The sequence below is a fragment of the Syngnathoides biaculeatus genome, chromosome 2 (assembly GCF_019802595.1).
Source record: "Syngnathoides biaculeatus isolate LvHL_M chromosome 2, ASM1980259v1, whole genome shotgun sequence".
NCBI classification, from domain to species: domain Eukaryota; kingdom Metazoa; phylum Chordata; class Actinopteri; order Syngnathiformes; family Syngnathidae; genus Syngnathoides; species Syngnathoides biaculeatus.
Genome location: NC_084641.1, coordinates 30,712,013 through 30,731,459, shown reverse-complemented (window position 1 = coordinate 30,731,459; position 19,447 = coordinate 30,712,013). Strand labels below are relative to the sequence as shown.

At 45.9% G+C, this 19,447-nt stretch overlaps 1 protein-coding gene across 1 annotated transcript; it reads right to left on the bottom strand.

Annotated features, from left to right (window-relative positions):
* Window positions 1-1,232: 1,232 nt before the first annotated feature.
* Window positions 1,233-6,140, bottom strand: LOC133495474 (major facilitator superfamily domain-containing protein 4B-like). Its single transcript, XM_061810145.1, has 10 exons — window positions 5,851-6,140; window positions 5,583-5,781; window positions 5,241-5,483; window positions 5,002-5,164; window positions 4,791-4,906; window positions 2,830-3,003; window positions 2,602-2,749; window positions 2,010-2,080; window positions 1,802-1,922; window positions 1,233-1,693 (listed from the first exon to the last, which is right to left on the bottom strand). Exons 1-10 carry the CDS (start codon window positions 6,078-6,080, stop codon window positions 1,599-1,601), a joined length of 1,560 nt encoding a protein of 519 aa, XP_061666129.1. The 5' UTR covers window positions 6,081-6,140; the 3' UTR covers window positions 1,233-1,598.
* Window positions 6,141-19,447: the final 13,307 nt, after the last annotated feature.

Here is a 19,447-nt window from a genome sequence, read left to right as displayed (position 1 = left end):
ACTAAAAAAAAAAAAAGCCTCCATGACTCTTGGCATTTAATTATGGCTCAGCCATGAAACTCGTGAATGCATTGAAAAAAAAAGAAAAAAAAAAAAGAAAAAAAAAGTCCTCTTCTGCTTTTTTACATTGACCCTAGTGGCGGTTTCTGACATGTTGCTCGGGTTGGGATGACGAGAAGGTGGTATGCTACCACGCCCACCTCCCCAAAAAAGATATACTTTATATATATCCATCCATCCATTTTCAAAGCCACTTATCCTCACAGGGGTCGCAGGGACTGCTGGAGCCTATCCCAGCTGTCAACAGCAGGATACACCCTGAACTGGTTCCCAGCCAATCACAGGGCACACAGAGGCAGACAACTGCCGCACTCACAATCACACTTGGGGGGGGGGGGGGGGCAATTTAGAGTGTCCAATTAACGTTGCATGTTTTTGGGATGTGGGAGGAAACTGGAGTGCCCGAAGAAAACCGATGCAGGCGTGAAAGGAGATGCCGCCAACATTACAATCCTTTTTTTTTTTCCTTTTTAAACGGAAAAATCATTTTAAAGTAGCATGAGCACATATTTTTCATATGCGTCCTCTGGTGATTGATATTCCTTAGCAGCTTGAGGTTTTCTGGCATCAGGTCTAAAAACGGTCTCTGTTGCCCCCTTCTGGATGACCGTGGAAGACCTGGCTGGCAAGAAGTTGAATGCGGCAAACATGAAGTACTGTACTTGTATTTCTGTTGGATCGTGATCGTTACTAATTGATTGTCCTGAAGCGTTTTGGTAGAATGCGTTACTTGTTATTTTATCAAGTACAAAGTTCTCACCGCATAAGATTAGCGCCCAAAAAAAAAAAAAAAAAGAGGAAAAAAAATTGAATTATTGTGATGGACTTTTTTTTTAAAGAGTATGAGAATATTTGTGTTGTATGACGTGCTGCTACCTGCCCTTCATGCACACGATCTGGGTTCGATTCTCAGTCAGTGTGCCAGTCCCAGGGCCGGAAAACAATTTGAGGTGGGGGGGGGGGGTCACATCAAGAAATGAATCCGGCATTAAAAATCGGCCAAACAAATCATGCGAGTGACTGTGGTGACCCTTGAAAAGCTGAAAGTTGTTTTGTTTAGTTTAGTTACAGTATAAAAAAAACAACACTGAAGTAGTCCAGAAGTTTCCCAAAAGCTCATGACAAAAAAATAAAATACAAATAAAAAACTGCCTACTTTGCAAAGTTGGGACGGGCTTTTGACCAGATTCCCTGAGCGGACAAGGCATAAAATTAATAGTTCAATAAACTTTACTTTGATTGTTATTTCAGTATTTTTTTCCTTGGGAAGGGATATTGAAGTTGGAGTTTTAGTCATAACTGACGTCATATTGCTTTTCTGAAAATCGACGTCTTCAGAGGGCCAACTTGAGACTGACTCAGTGGTTGTGGTGCACCCATCCCACTTTTCTTCAGAAGCGTCAACATCAATCCAAATCCAAAAAAAAAAAAAATAGATATATCTACTGTATACTGCACCAGCACATTAAAAGTCTTTTCTTTTTTTTTTTTTTTTTTGGGGGGGGGATACATGCATTGATATGATATGATGTGAACTCTCAGCTCTTCTCTGCCTCCTCTATTGGCTCGACTTTGGGCAGTCGGTTCGTTTCCGGCGTTTCTTCCTCCACCATGGCGGACTTTTTTGTCGTTCCTGGTGGGGATGCGGGTGGGGGGGGGTCAAGCTCAGCTAGTGAACGACGACAAGGCTGAATGAAACGCATGCAGGCCGACGGCGGCTGAATACGAGTTGGCGTTCTACCTGTGAGGTAGTTTCTGTGCATCCGATGGAAGAAGAGCAGAGCGATAAAAAGGATCAAACCGATGCTGGCGATAATCACGCCACACAGAAGGAAGCTGTAGCTGCCTTGCGTCTGGATGATCTGAGGAGGGGGGGGGGGCAACGGCAATGATAAATCTCCACAATGAGACAAATATTTTATTGTTGCATTCGCGGGTGTTCGACTCACTGAGCCGACCAGAACCTGCATGACCATCTCGCCCATTCCCGCACTCGTCACCAGCACCGAGGTAGCACAACCTAGAAACAAAAGAGAGCTTTTTTCTTTCCTAATCTTTGGTCGATTATTTATGCAAATGTGCACAGTCTCTGAACAACACGGTTTATGATTTTTTTTTTTTTTTTTTTTTCCCCAAAGCAAAATGACCTCGAGTTACTCACTATTTTCTTTTTGGGATGGTTGCGGACGGCCGCATAAACATCATTGGCTCCGTCTTTTACGATTTTTTTTTTGTGCCTAAAACGGCCTCCGTATCCCACAATGCAACGCAAAAGGTGCGCTCTATTTTGGCCGGGCATGAAACATCACTGTACCCAAAAACTCAAAGGCACCGTGCCGTGATTTGCGAGCCGACCCAAACTTATTTCATCGCCCGAAAGTCTTTTGACCTCGTTCTACGCGTATATTGCACACCATGCATTTTTAACCGCACAATGATCACAATCGGATAAATATGACACGGTTGAGTGGATGCGACGGATGAATTGCATTTCTATTCATTTCAATGGTAACGATGACGTAAACGGGGGTCGTTCCTTACCCTGGTAATCGAGGATGTCTTCGGTGTAGGCGAGCATGCACGGGAAGATGCTGCTGAGGAAGAGGCCGCACAAACACGTCCCGACATACAAAAACGTGCTGCTGGTGTAGAAGATCAGCAGCAGCAACACGGTGATAATCGCGCCGGCCTGTGAGACGGAGGACAAACGTCGGCGGTTGCGCCTTCACTCGTCCCGTCTGCGTTTTTGTTTTCTTCATACGTCGTTACCAGGTTGAACGCGAGCAGTCTCACAACTTGGAAACGGTACGAGAGCGGGATGGACAGCAGTCGACCTGCGGTGATGGCCGCCCAGAAAATGCTGGCCAGGTAGCCCGCCGTCTTGTGGGGGAGCGACATGGGCGAAGCCACCGCGTACGTGTACACAAAGCCAGCGTAGGCGCCCTGGAGAAACAATTTGACACTTTATTTTCTTGCACGTGGACAATCATTTATTCGTGTATTGATACGTTCCAGCCCCCCCCCCCCCCAAAAAAAAAAAAAACAAAAAATCCAACAACAAATGTTGTCGTGTTTTTTCACGTCGGAAATGGCACCCAGTCATATTCTATTTTATAATAAGAGATGCAGTGAGGCCTTGAGTGTGACCGAACAATTATGTTTTTTGGTTTTGTTTGTTTGAGGACGAGTTTTTGCCTTTGATGCATGGTGGCGACATCTCGACTCGCTTCGCAACAACCGGTCGTTTGGCAAAAAAAAAAAAAAAAAAAAGATTTAGTAAACAATTCTTTCAAAAAGAGGCTTCAAGCTGTTTAACGGCACTCTCAGCTGGAGCTGCGCCATATGGACGAAATTTAATATCCCACCGGCGATATATTCGTCCATAAAATTACATGAAATGAATGCGTATTGTCTTTGATCTTTTCCCCATCAATTTATAAAATACATGTTTCACGAAGACCACGCAATGCATACAAAGTTCATAAAAATAAAATATAAAACAAATATCCAGTGGCCAAATAAATGTCACTTTTCAAGGAATGCAGTAAAGTGCAAAATAATTCAAATAAATCCAGCGCAGAGCTTCCAGTAACATTCAAGTATGCCTACCAGTTTTCCGGTAAAAGTATTACAAGGGGGGGGGGGGATTTAAATATTCCTGCATGTCGTTATATTGCACAGCTATGTTCTCAGATGACGTTTACGCTCACACTAAACATAAGAGGAAAAAAAATGACAACTTGTGCATTTAACACAAGGGTGTAGCTTTGCCTTAAAGGCTGCTCGAGTCATGCTAACACATTTTGTGCTAATGGGCTAACGTGTAGCATCTCCTTCGTGCTGTTTTCAAGCTTTTGGCGGCAAACCTCAACGGGGAGTGGCAGCAACATGCTTGAAGCGTCTTTGCTCACTAGATGTCAAACCGATTTCAATATTTTGCTTTCAAGTCACAGCACAAAAATCATCCAAACGACGACCAATGTGTCCAAAAATCACGAGATGGCTCTGACAAAGCACCGGCATTGGGTACTTGCTTACCATTGCAAGTTAGCATGTCGAAAATCTCATAATAACTGCCCAACTATTTTAGTTACTGTCTCAAAAGTAATACAACTTTACAAAATTTACAAAAAAAAAAAAAAACAAAAAACAAAATTTAACTACATTTTGACGACTTTTCTGAATTTGGAATGACTTGCGTCAACCAGACCCTTGGATGTTTCCCCCCCCCCCCCCAAATAAAGTGGATTGACGTTTTCTTTGTTTTTTTTTTTTTTTTGTTTTTTGTTTTTTTTTCAGAAACAATAAGCTGATAACGGAACATGACCAAATATAAATACATACTTGCGTACATATAGTAAACCACGATTCTATACCACGTTGACCTGATGACAAATGTGCAGAGGTTGGACAGTATCCCTTCATATGACAAAAAATATGTGAATGAGCCATAAAGAGTCCCAAATCATACAGATGACACTGCTCATCTTTTCGAAATCGTAGACAAACTACGTAATAGATTTGCACCACGGGGTACCGCTTTGAGGTCATATTGGGAAAGGTACGAGACAACAGTCGAGCAGCACGTGACGAGACCGAGCCGATCGTGGGCTTGAGAAGGACGAAGTGATGTGGCGGGAGGCGGACTTTGTGGCGATTTTTTTCAAATCGCGGTGGATGTTTCCCATACCTACTGTTACGTAGTAGTTAGCTGAGTCCGGCTCACTCACCACAATCCCGTCCGTCATGAAGAGCACCATCCCACCAAGGATGTGAATCATGAAGAAGGAAACCGGCAAGCCCCGCAGGTTATCATTCTGACAGCAGCTGAAGATGTCCCCGTGACCTGTGCTCACAAGTGACAGGTTGCAGCGCGCAAAATGGCATTTATCCTTTTCCCCCTGCCCGGACGCGTGCATCATTCGCGCCTTGCCGCTCTACCTCCGGCTCGGTGCGCCCCCTGCTCGGCTTCCGCGGCCTCGGCTCCCCGCCGGTTCTCCATCGCCAGTTCGTCCCTGTCCAGAAGACGAGGTGCGCCGCTGGGGCAGCAAGGAATCAGCTGCTCGCGGTACATCAGGAAGAGGACCGCGAGGGGCACGGGCAGCTGAAGGCGCGAAATCAAATCGTGTTCATTTTGCGCTAAAGAGCTGAACTCTCACCGTGGAGTCTGGAGCCTTTACATTGATAAGGGCCATGATCCAGAAGGCGTACTGCACGATGGACTCGCCCTCGGCCCCCCCGCCGGGCGAGTAGCTCTGAGTGATGTTGTGCTCCGCGACGGGACTGTTTCTCAGCACGTTCCTGAAATGATGCACGGTCGCCGTCTCGTTCCCAGTGTGATTCCCGCAGCCGTGCTCCGACAGGAAAGGATCCGCAATCAGAGGGCTCACCAGGGCGCCGAAGCCAATAAAGAAATGGAGGGCCTGAAAAACAAAACCAATAAACTTCTGCCTCATACTTTGGATTACCATGACTACCGCCTTGTTCTTCGGCCAGTCCCCCTGGAGAGGAAGACCCTTCACCTGCAAGAAAACAGCAGAGTCCTTTTGATAGATGGAGACCAGTTGGATGTTTGCGATGGTGTCGATGACTCCCATGGCCAGACCGGACACGGCCATGGCGATGGCCAGCACCAGGACGTTCTTGCACAGAGGGATGACGGCGAATATCACCGAGATGATGAGCGCCGAGACGAACAAGGCGCACAGAGCGGTGAACAACCTGAAACAGAGAAAGAGCGTGACGACACGTCGCCGGCCGCCGAGGCCCGGCTTCTCCCCAGTGACTCACGTCCTCTTGAAAACGCCGCCGACCGAGCTGCCGATCAGCAGGCAGAATTGCTGCGAGAAGAACACCCACGTGATCTGGCTCAGCGTGGAGCTGGTCTGACACTGCAAGTCCAGAATGGTCGGCCCGAGGAAGGCGATGCACAGTCCGAAGCTGAAGAAAACACTCCAGTAAGTCAACGTGTGGTGGGCGTTCCTTTTGAACAGAGTCACGATGCGATCGTCCGCAAACATCTTGGCCGCGGGCAAAGGAAGGAGCGGCGGGGCTGGACGCTCGCTTCACTCGCGTTCTTTTAAAGCGGAAAAAAAAAAAAAAAAAAAAAAGGATGTCCTCTCGGGTTAATGGGTGAAGCGGAAATGCCTTTTTGACTAGAACCGGTGCCTTGGAATCGGGTCAATGATTAGCGCGTAAAAAAAAAAAAAAAAAAAAAAACGACCCTCTTGTTGAAGTGCCACCAAAAAAAAAAAAAAAAAAAACCCCAAAAAAACCCGTGTTTATGTTTTGCGGCGGAAGGAAACGCGGCGATGACACATTGACAAGATCCCGTTCTTTGGTGACGGCCCGAATTTGCATCGGCTCGTGCGGTTCCGTCCCATCAGACTGAGTCAGACGCTCGCGTGCCGTCGCGGGGAAATGACATCCAGTTGACCTCGAGCAGTCGTGTGTTCAGTTCTTACGTTGTCATTAAGCTTATTTTCAAATGAAACTTATTTGGAGTTCTTTACATTCAATTTGACCTTCATGTAGGCCCATTCGTTAACAACACGGTGGTGCAGCGGTGTGCAAAAGTTGGGTTGGAGGGCGTGGCAACCGCAGCATACACCCGAGGGAGGCAGAGGAGCTGACTCAATAGGCTGCAATAATTGTCAAGCGATTAAGAATATATGCCTTGTGAGTTTTGTGATATTGTCTGTCTACGTGTGTTGCTTCAGCGGTCAAATATCAATTGTCTAAAGCAGGGGGGCCACGTTGTACTTGCTGTTTCCCTCCAAGGGCTGTCATGGCTGTGAAACGATAAAATTCTTTAACCGCCTCGTCATATCTACACCTGAAATTTATGAACTTGTTTTGGAATCAGAAATCAAGGGTGAATGTTTTTGTTTGGCAACGCAAAAATGCTCGCAAAAATCTCAACGTTATCATTTATGATGGGACAATTTGAAATTTTGGAACAGATTTGAACAAAAAAAAATCATGGAAGTTGATACGCATGATTTGCCTCGACGGGCCACATGAAATCACGCGGCGGGCCGGATTTGGCCCCCGGGCTTTGAGTTTGGCACCTGTGGTCTAAAGGCTTGTAAGACTGCAACTCTCAAAGCTAATCATTAGGATATTCATGGCACTTTTTCCTCGATGTGCATTTTCATCATCAGCCATATTAGCTGCAGTTTTCTCCAATCTTGTATTATTCTGGATTTCACTTTTTTTCAATATAATACGCCGTGTATAATCTCTTCATTTGTGTGCGTAGCCAGTAGGATCGTGCGCTTTGGTCTTGTGCTTACGTTGACGGTCCGTCGTGAAGCGCGTTTGACGGCGCGCACAACATCGGCTCTCCGTTTGTCAAAGATCGTATCAACCTGTCACCATAAAAGCAGAATAAATCAAGTTTGGACCGCCAGTCATCTGTTAAGATTCCTTTTTTTTTTTTTTTTAAACGACAAAACAATGTGTGACACAGAGAACGACAGTAATGTGCAGAGTTATTTATCTTAAGTAAGACAGGGACTAAATAGCTAATCCCTTGAATGATTGCAACGCCGGTTAGCCTGAATATGTTAAATATGGGCTTCCGGGAGTGCTGCAATTGCAAAACCCCAAAAGTAACAACAACAAAATAATCCCGCATGATGAAAATACAGAGCGGACGGTCACAACCTCTCGGTAAGATGCAGTAAAAGGTGCGACGACTCCAACGTTGACGCTGCTTTAATAAGTGTTGGGCTATGTTGTTTTGCCTCGCGTGTTAGCCGACTTTCCTAAGGCGCGACATTCTCTTTGTTTGCTTTAAGAAGGAACTTCAACAGGGAGAGACAACAAAACTGCTCGAAGCCTTTCTTGTGAAGAATTGCGAATTGATGGCGAAGTGCCGCTTGTTGTCGAGCGAGTTCACGCCGAGTTTTCCGAGCTTCCCGCCTGAAACGAAACAACTTTAGTCAGATAGCATTAAAAGAAAACAATACACATTGGAACGTAACAGAATTGGTTTCTATCGGACATTTGTCTCCATGTCATGACACATTTCGAGGACAGATGATTGGTTTTCCTGTAACAGATTTCAATGTCTCGCTCGTGGACATAGACGGGCGAAAGCTCGCGCGTGTTTATACAAAAGATATTGATTAACCTTCATAACTTCCTCCTCTGGGGATATAACAACACAGGGTGACTTCTTTTGGGTAATTGTCAACTTGTGTGATGTTAAGATTGCCGTTAAAAATCAACAGCCACGTCTGGTTACTGAAGAAGGACGATGAACTTTTGATTGACATCTTTACAGTCCTCAAACGCTTTAGGTCCTACCTGGACGAAAGGAACGACCAAAGGAACCATTGGAAGTGGTCGCTCTCAACAAATGGCAATGACGTGGGGTCCCTCAAGGGTCAGTTCTTGGACCCTTCCTGTTCAGCCTTTATGTGCTAATCTTGGGTCAACAATTTCAAAGGTTTAATTTGGACTACCATAGCTACGCAGGAGACGCGGTTATATCGAGCTGTGTTTCCAGATGACTCAAAGTTCAATTGAGGTGTTGTATCAATAAAGCCAATCAAAAACTGGATGAGCCAAAATTTTCTTCAACAAAACCACGACAAACCTGAAACAATTGTTTTTGGCAATGAAGAAAAGAGAATTGCTGTTAGTGAATATGAAAACATATCAATGTGGAAAAATGGACTCTCTGTCTTTAAAAAGCACAGACCAAGTCCACAACCTTGGTGTTTTGATAGATTCCGACCTGACTTTCAACATTCACATCAAATCAATCGCAAAAAGTCCCGTTTACCATCTGAAGAACGCATCTAGAGTGAAGGCTCGCGTGTGTCAAGCAGACCAGGTAAGGCTCATCCATGCTTTTGTCTCAAGGACACTTGACTATTGTAAAGGTCTTCTGTCTGGACTCCCCCAAAAGAGCATTAAACAGCTGCAGCTCGGGTTGGTTCTGATCAGAACAAAGTGGTCTGAGCGCATAACTCCAATTCTAAAGTCCTTGCAGTGGCTTCCAGTCCGCTTTAGAATACATTTGCAAATTCTGCTACGGGTCCATAAATCACTCAATGATTTTGGTCCTGAATACATGAAGGAAATGCGAATGGGATACAAACCCAGTCGGGCTCTGAGACCGACTGACTCAGGTCAAATAAAATCGTGGAGTGCAGAGTCCAAAGCAAACACGGTGGAGCAACATTTAGCGATCATGCTGCGCACAAAATGGAAGAAAAGAAGTTCACGACGGAGGTGACGTCAGCCCCAAGTGTCAACGGTTTTCAATCCAGCTTGAAAACTCGTTTTTTTTTCCTCATGCGTTTTACAGCAATTATATTTCTTGCACCGCGTGCTGTTTTTAATTGTACTTTTTTCCCATTTATATATATATATATATATATATATCCATCCATCCATTTTCTTTTTTGCTGCTTATCCTCACGAGGCTCACGGGGAGTGCTGGAGCCTATCCCAGCTGTCAACGGGCAGGAGGCGGGGGACACCCTCAACTGGTCGCCAGCCAATCGCAGGGCACATAGAGACAAACGGCCGCACCCACAATCACACCTATGGGCAATTTAGAGTGTCCGATGAATGTCGCGTCTTTTGGGGATGTGGGAGGAAACCGGAGTGCCCGGATAAAACCCACGCAGGCACGGGAAGAACATGCAAATTCCACACAGGGAGGCCCGGGATTGAACTTGGGTCCTCAGAACTGCGAGGCCAATGCTTTACAGCTGCTCCGCCATGCCACCCATATATATTTATTAGTCATTTTTATTGTCCCCCCCCCCCAAACCTTGTTTTAAATGTCAAATCCTTTGAATCATGTAAAGCACATTGAGTTACCTCACGTATGAAATGCGCTCTATAAATACATTTTGTTTTCGGTTTGCTTAATTTGAAACAACACTGAAGTGTTTCACTTGCATATGCGTATAACACACACAAAAAAAAAAACCTCATGAGAAATGACAACAACTTGAAAATTCTTCTTTCATAAATGTTGAACTGGTGCAGTCTTTTTTTTGTTTGTTTGTTTGTTTGTTTGTTTTTTAACACCTGTCAAACGTTATCGAGTCTAACCTCGCATAAAAGTTGTGAGTGGTTGGAAACCTGCACGGCAAGTCAGAAACCAGGAGAACGTTTTCATTTTTCACCAAGGCAAAACATATTCCAACGTTCGGCACAAGGTGGCGTTGATGTACTGCAGCAAGAACCGATTCAGGGGGGCGGTGGTGGGGGTCGTTTGGGGGTCTTACATTGGGGGCAAACACGTGAGAATGATAATAGAAGATGGTGGCCAATTGTACAAACGGGAAGTTTGCGTTTATGATATTCAAAGATGCTGAGTTGACTCTTGGTGGACTGTTTGTACACAAATATTCAAAAGACGTATACAGTACATGCATGCAAATACTAAAGTACACTTTTGTTGTCCTCCGTCACAGCATCTTTGTGGTCTTTTCAAAATGAATTTTTTATTCATCTTTTTTTTTGTTATGAATAATACACGTTTGAACTTACAAATATGCCCATGACTGTTTGTGAATTACTATAACCACTTGTTTTTTTTTCTTCTTATAATGTTTCTCATCTGAATACACTAAACTGGTTCAAAGAGAGAAAGTTGATCTCGAACTATGAAACTGTAAATCTGACAACGAAAAAAGAAAATGCGACAAGATGAGAGGCTGGAAAAGTGGCAGATATGAATGATTGTATGACACAATGATGGCTCCTCATAAGTTAATGTGTCACACAATCACAGTACACAAAAAGACAAACTTTTTTTTGTCACTGTCTGACACGAAATCAGATGAAACCTTTTCTGTAAATTTCTGATTTTGAAGGAAGAAATTTAAAATGGCCTCAAAAGCTTCTTGTTGTGTCGTATCATTTCGTGAAAGGTGGGAAAAAGTCTTGACATCGTGTATTTTACTTCGTATGTGTATGTAAACATCTGCCTTCACCCCTATATGGAATACTGTAGTCGAAAAAAGGTAGAAAAGGGGGTCACTGTAGACATTCATGCTCACTCGGGTTAGGGTCAGGGTTTGTATTCTGGAGGGGAAAAAACAAACAAAAACTTCATCTGGGACTTTGCTATTCTTCAACACCCAATGACTTTTTCTGTTTTTTTATTTATTTTTTTTTAACTCAAGCTCAAAAGTCTTTGGCACACTTTTTTTTTTGTCTCCACTTGTAGGCGTTGGAAATTTCTATTTGGCTTTGCCTATTTGCCAGTCAAGAAAAACACATTTTGAATCATGAGCACTCTAGACATTTATATTTTAATCTATCTATCTATCTATCTATCTATCTATCTATCTATCTATCTATCTATCTATCTATCTATCTATCTATCTCTATCTATCTATCTATCTATCTATCTATCTATCTATCTATCTATCTATCTATCTATCTATCTATGGGGGGGGACCAAAGACTTTGTCAAATTTTTGACAATGAAAAACACAAGCTGAAAGTTTAGCATGCAGATGTATATTTATTTCTACTTTTATCAACTCTCATTAGATTGCATCGATCAGCTACATGTTGAGTCCAGTGCAAACACGGATCGGAACTTCTTCAACTCGTTAAAGTTGAAGTGATGGACCTTTACAATTATTACTATTCAAGTCACATCATCACATATCAGCGTGAAAGGCTCACACGTGCCCTTTTCAGCATTATCGTGTGTTTCCATCATCCCGCGTCAGATTAAGGATTGCGTCAAACGACATCAATCGAGACGCTTTGAGTGTCTCGTGTGGGCGTTGTAACAACTGCCAGTAGATTGCGTGGAGGGTTTTTTTTTTTTGCTAAGCTATTCGCCGTCTTATAAAACAGGAATAAGCTAAATAAAGATGTGAATGTCAATGGGAAGCAGGAAGTCCGTATACGTTTATGTATTTTCGTTGGGAAAGTCAGACAGCCACGAATAACTTGAGCTCTGCGACAAAGTCAAGTCGAGGCGACGTGAGGCAAACTGTTGACGCCACAAGACAAACTGCAGCCGTCGCAGATTTGCATTTGTTGCCGATCTGCTGCGCTTCAGGGTGGACACGACGTGCACAACACCTTGAGAGTGATACAAACAAATCCATCCATCCGTATATTTCCTTAGCCGCTTATCCTCACGAGGGTCACGGGGAGTGCTGGAGCCTATCCCAGCTGTCAATCAGGCACGAGGCAAGGTACACCCTGGACTGGTCGCCAGCCAATCACAGGAGACAAAGAACAGTCGGACTCACAATCACACCTGGGGGCAATTTAGAATGTCCAATTAAGGTTGGGATGTGGGAGGAAACCGGAGTGCCCAGAAAAAAGCCACTCAGGCACGGGGAGAAGATGCAAACTCCACGCAGGTGGGTCTGGGATCAAACCTGGGACCTCAAAATGTGTGGCCAACACTTTCCAGCCTACCCACCGTGATGCCCACAAACAGATTTTTTTTGATAACCAAAATATGCATCTTCGCCTCAAGCTGGCCAGGCCCCGATGTAACTAAGCACATTTTAGGGTCCAGATGTATTTTTTACAAGATTGATTGATTGATTCCCTTTTTGGGGCGGACATACAAAGATTATTTTTAGTTCTTCTAAGAAAATGTCATTTTGAGGGAATTTTTTCTTTTTTTTTTTTTTTTGGGGGGGGGGGGGGGAGCAACACTGTCCATGGTGTTTTCTCTTTGTGCCCAAATGAAAATAAAGTCTTTTTCTTTGCCACTTGGTACTCGTCAGCCAACCGTTGCATGAACAAACCGCGCTACAGCTTCTCTGCTTCGAACTACTGGGATTTTGTCTTCCAGTGGACAGAGAAAAAGTCAATAATGGCACGCTTGGGTGAGTTTGGAGTGGATGAAAATGGCCATCAAACAGCGGCAGCGGTGGCAGACAAAAACAACAACAACAGTGCAGGCTGAGTTATGGAAGCACATGTTAAAAAAAAAAAGAAAAAAGCAGCTCAAATCTGGGATCACTCGTATCTTAAGACACCAACTATAGAGATTCTGCAGAAAGAAACGAAGGAAGAAAGAGAGAGAGAAGAGAGAGAGAGAGAGAGAGAGAGAGAGCGAGCCATGCATGCAGTGGTGTGTTAATTGTACAAAAGACGGTGACGCATAACATCCAGATGTGATGTATCCCGGCTCATAAAGTCGAGGATCTCGTGCGATCCTCCTCCTCGACTTCGGCTCACAGCCGTCGTTTGTTGGCTCCGCCGGCAGAGCGCAGGGCAGCGATGTGTGTCCTGCTGAATAGCAATGAGCCGGGCCCGCGTCTATTTGCTGGAAAAGCCAGATGAAGACTGGGAGGGGAGGAAAGGTTGAGTGGGGAAGGCGGGGGGGGGGGGGGAGGGGGGATGGACTGGGACTGAAGACGAGCCTCCTCTTGCAGCACAAATGTAAGTTGCATCTGACCAACGCGGCCACACTCGTGAAAACCTCCCAAAATTTCATCTCTTCCCATAGTCTGCACCTCGCATTCGAAAAGAAAGGGAGGAGGGGCGGGGGGGGGGGTCGCGAACACCTGCCGTCCTCGCACCGAGTAAAACTGGGAAAACTCCCGATGGACCGGAAAGAACAAGGGAAAGACTTGTTTGAGGGGGGTTTGGACCCACGTCAGCAACTGGTTTTTGGAGTGGGTGAAAATACCTTCTTAGTGGAAGTGGGAGTGGAGACAGTGCGGGATAACTGAGGAATATTCTCACTGGCTGCAAAGATCAACTCGAGTGGCTGGCCTGAAAGGAAGGGAACAAACACAATAGAAAGCCCCCCCCCCCACCGCAGCCCCTCTTTTATTCACCTCGGACCGGTGGGCACTCTGCCAACTCGCGAGTCTTAAGAAATCATTCAAAGAAAGCCAAAGAAAGGGACTTATTTCAAACCGGGAGCGGCATTCTTTCTCTTGCTTTTCCTGACATTTCCCACGTGAAGCGAGGATTTCTGCTTGATGATTTCTCTGACATTACGCGCGGGGGGGGGGGGGGCTGAAGAATTGCCATTCACCTAACGTTTTGGGGAGCGTTGTAAGTGGGTGATCCCTTCAGAGCCCCCTTTCACCCTCGTTCCCTCTCTCCTGGTTTTCATTCGGTTTTTCCTCCCTCCTGCTCACATCGTAACTCCTCCCCCCACCCCACCCTGCGCTCTCCCCCCCCCCCCCCCCTACCCATTGTCTCACCATACAGTATCAGACCGAGGGGATGCCATTCCGGCTCCAGCGAGGGACGCAGGCGAGGGAGAAGGAGGTAAGGGTCCGCTTTCCGTCGTAAGCGTCCGTTAACGGAACCTCACTTTGAGTAGTGAGAGACGGACGCCCGAAGGAGTCTTTTGCTTTTGTGTCAAGAGTGCGGCGTGGGATAAGAAAGCATCTTTACGTTCAGAGGCAGTAAGCTGTGCCCATGCGTGACTCATTTGCTGCTCTCCTCCTCACCCACCTCGTCACCAACGCCTCGCGATCGCATCGCCGCAATCGATCAAACGTGGCCGAGAATGGAAACATCTGGCCGGAGCCGATCGTCCTAATTGGCGCCGGGGATTTAGCGCTAATCCTCCCCGTGGCTAACAATCACCTTCTTGTCTGGACGGAGGCTTTGGTAATTTATGCTGAGATATGCATCGGCACAAGATCGGAGGTGGCCTCTGGCGGATAAACAACTCCGCTCAATCTGAGGTCGTCTTCAAACACAATTTGAATTTGGACGCCCGAAAGAACCTAAAAGAGTTGCGGTTTTCCCCTCTGGCAACAGCTTGTGACAGGTGTACGGGAAGCGGAAAAGCACCGAAAAGTTGCCAGCCGTGGTCCAGGAGCGCCGTCTCAAAGGGGCTTTTGTTGCTTGAGTTGGAGACAAGAATCACAGACTGACAAATACCTGACCCCCGCCCCCTCCCCGACGCACCGCAAATACCTCTGTTGCACTTGATACAATGTCAATAAATGCCTCCTCTGTCCTCCGTCGTAGGCCGCTTCCCCTTCTGTACACAGCAGCGCACTTTTTTCCCCCCCCGTGTTTGTACAAGGGCTACTGTTCTCCGAGTACACATCGGAGCGAACCAATCCGGCCTTCATACTTGGAGTCTCTCGTCTCCCCCGCGTCAAAAATAGGTCCGAAACGATGCGGCTGACGCCTCGGCTTGTCCGTTCGCATCTTTTTGGTCGCATCGCTGAGCCGTAATCAATCGCCGGCCGCCCCAAAAATCTGAAATCAGATTCCAATACGGCACGTTGGTGTACTCGTGTCTCCCCGAGAAGAAGTGATCGTCTTCGCCTCGACAGGTTGGATCAAACCGCTGCCGTGCGTCCGATCCCGCGAATCTTCGAGCGATCTTTTCGTTCCCTTCGGCACGTCGCAACCATCCCAACCCCGACTGCACGTTTGGCCTATTGGATGAATTTGATGATTTGATATATCTGTACGCCGTGGTAATCAGCGCTGTGGTGTGCGGTTTCACGCTTTCAGCTAGAAGAGGGAGAAAAACGGTGACCCTGGCGTACGGCATTTGATATCAAAGATGAGTTTCCCCTGCCTGGGGATTTCACTGAGGTTCAAACATCGGGTAGGGGTCATTTGATTTCAGCGTGTGCTCGGAAAAGTACAATTTCGAGGAGAGCGCCGGTTCCCCGAGGGTTTCTTTGTGTCATTATTCATGCCGATGTGAGTTTTTAAACCTGCCCCTCATTTTACCTCTTTTTTTGTTTGGTTTTGTTTGCGAGCCCGCCGTGCGTCGTATGGCTTTCTATTCCTATGTGAAATCCCTCGAACATGTCATGTAGGGTTTAAAGCCATTGGACGCGCGGTGGACAGTCAACGCCGGGCTCGAGAGCTCGTTCTCAAAACGGTGTTTACACGCTTGACTTTTCCTGCTTTCAAGGTACGCGCAACACTTTTGCATTCTCACCGTATTCTCGCAGTCGAAGAACGATTTGCGAAATGAAGCTCGCGAAGTTCCGGGACTGACGTCGCTGTCCCTCGTTGACAATCTTTTTATTATTTACATTTGTTTGAAAGCTGTACAGAGAATTGCGATACAAAATATGCGAGTGGGGTGCAGGTATTATTTGCGTCCACTTGGGGTCGCCGTGCTCAAGTTTCCCACTGTAGTATTTGTGACTTTGACCGTGGAGTGAGGCGGACGGAGCGTGTGAGTGAGCGAGAGGTGGCCGTTGTTGATTTAGGACGGCCCGGTGGCTGTCAGTTCTGGCCCATGAATGTGCTTGTCCCGTGTTTGTTGTCTTACAGTTTTGTTCAATGAAGCGATTGAAAGTGACCCGACGTCCGTGCCTGTCCTTCAACCCCTGCAGACGGATTACAATTTCAACCAACTAATAAATAAGATCATATTTACTGCCCGGTAATTTTGGCCTGGTTTTTGTGCCGCTTTTGCCCTTTCCCGGCCAAACTTGTCAAACGCCAGACGATTTATTATTATTATTTTTTTTAATCAGAACATATTATGTCTTCAGATTCAACGTGTGCTAAGACTGGATTTGTTTTGATTATTCAATTTTTCTGGGACAAGATCGCCATTTTACAAGGCTCCTGGCTGCGGAAATGTGAGGTGAACACACGGGAAGCTTTGGTGCAGATCTGAACGTGTTTCTTCTTCTGTGGTTTTATGTGAGCGCACATGGGATTACGCAATATTTTGAGACCGGCGGTAAAACGTAATCTTTGAGTGTGGTCTTCTCTATTATTATTATTCATTATGTACACTAAACAGAGCAAAACTGTCAAATGCCCGATTTTTCATTTTGAAGCGGATGACTGGTTAGCACATCAGCCTCACAGTTTTGAGGGCTGGGGTTTGAATCCCAGCCCCTCCTGTGTAGAGTTTGCATGTTCTCCCCATGCCTGTGAGGTTTTTTTTTTTTTTTTTTTTTAACTCCGAGCACTTTGGTTTCCTCCCACATCCCAAAACATGCGCGCTATCTTGACTGAAGACTAACTTGCTTGTAGGCGTGAATGGTTGTGGACCGTGATTGGCCGCCGACGAGTTCACGGTGTACTACGCCCCACGCCTGAAAGATAGCTTGGATAGGCTCCGGCGTGACGGTCTGAGCGCTCCCCCCGTGCTGAAAAGTCTCCTTGTGATTAATGCGCATGCGTTACTTAACAGGGGAACTCTGGGTACGGAGCGGACGCTTACTGGGAAATCTCCCGGTCTCATAGTTCCCCTTCTTCTACACAGATGGCGCTAACATTCGTTGTAACCTAACCTTAAAACAAAAGTTGATAAAAAAAAATGATATATATTAACACTCGGCGACAAGTCGTCAAATGGCACATGTTGAAGCGTGGATGGGGATGTTTCAGACTGGCCGAAAGTTTACAAAATATCCGCGCATGCGCATTACTGACAAAGAGATTTTGCAGCACCGGGAGCGCTCAGACCGTCACACCGGCGCTGCTGCGACATTTGTGAGGATAAGCAGCTCAGAAATGGATGGATGGATGGATAGTACTTCGAGTACCACCCTTTTGAGAATCTCAGTAAGGCTGAATGCTAAGCAGACCTCAATCTTGGATTTACATTCTGTTCTCGTGACTACTTTGAACAACGCCGGTATTAGCGAAGCCACTGAAGTGAACGAAAGCGTCGAGGGGCAGAATTGGTCTCGGTCCGCCGGGGTCAGTCATTTCCAGGTTGTTCAGCCGCACTTCAAGCTCAATTTGTGGTGGTCCTTGAAGACTTGAAGTGTCATGTGTGTGCGAACTGGATCGGTCGCCGGGTGCGGGGAAGCAAGCCAACGAGCGGACCCGTGCGCTGTTTGGACCAGATATAGCGACCAAAACACACCACTTCAGGGGGCTTTTGTCATTTTAGTCCTCATCTTGTTGAAGGATAGTCCTTCAGTCCTCCTGCGGCACCCGCGGACGAGCTACTCTGCAGGAAAGACCACGAGGAGACGGAGACAAGAGGCCGGAACGGACTTACGAAAGCTTTGAGTGAACCAAAAAAAAAAAAAAAAAAACTCATTTCTATCTTTTACGACTGAACATTTGTTGAGTTTTGCTCTGTGCTGCACAACGTGCCGAATGGAGCATGACGATGCCCATATACGACTTTCATTATCATTGTGATGTGTTCTGGATCACTGTGTTGTTTTTATTATCTCGGTGCAGACGAGTTTGCGGGTCATCAAAGGAAGTGTTTACGCAGGCAAAATGTAAATATCGATTCATGCGAAAATCAACAAAGGTAACAAGATGTGCATAATTTTCGAGGTTAGTTGTCACGTCACGTTTGCAACTCTGCATTCGTAACAGCCTCCAGCCTGGCTTCAGGGATCCATCCATTTTCGGAGCCGCTCATCCTCACTGGGGTCACGGGAGTGCCGGAGCCTATCCTGGCTATGAGACAAACGAGCATTCACACATTCGCACCTACGGGCAATTTAGGCTCATGCACAATCAGGGATCCACAGCACAAATTTACAATTCACATGAAGTGACTTGTTGTTGCCTTGTGTATGTATCAGCATCCAGCAGTATTTCAAAGAATACTGCGGCTGGCGAAGGCCCACTTTCAAGAAATAGGACGTCCACCCATTTCAGTGACCTGGATTTCTGTCACATGGCACCGGTGCGGGGGAGGACCCAAATGCAGGACTCCGAGACGAAGGCATGATGTCCAGTGCAGAAGTAGTGTCCGCACACGGTAACGCAGAGCAAACTCAATGAACTGGAAAACGCTCCAACATAAATAGACGGTCGCTTAACATGCCGAATGCGCAACAGCTGTGACGACTTCAAGAGGTGGCACCGCCCAGAGCGGTGACCAGGCCACGCCCCTCCTGGCGATCCTCCAGCCGCGCTCATGACAGATTTCTGCATTAATTGCTCATCAAATGTGATCTGATCTTCATCTAAATCACAACAATTGACAAAGTTTTCTGTAATTGACACCGCAGAACAAATTATACACTCGTTTTTGTTTTTTTGTTTTTTTTGCTGAAAAGTAAAACGCATAAATGTCACAGTGGAGGGTTGTAAAATTATGTGAACTTCTGGATTTAATTGCTGGTTTTTGACAAGAATAACCTTAAACAAACATTTCCATTAGTTGCACAATAGTCACCAGGAATTTTCCGCCATTCTTCTCTCCTAAAGTGTTTCATTTTTGATAAATTCTTGTGCAATCAGACCTTCTGATTGCGGATAAAATAGGAGCCGGAGTCAGGAATGGCCTTCGTCGGTTGAAATCCCCACCGAGATGTCACCCAAAAGATGTCAAAGACGTGCACGAATCCAGCGACGTCCAAAATGCTCGCATACTCTGCCTTCTTGTTATTTATTAATTTGGGGCTACAAAGAATTTGAAATGCAATAACCTGAACCTACTGATTTACTTCATGTTTCTACATCAAATTACTGCCACTGTCATTTTTAG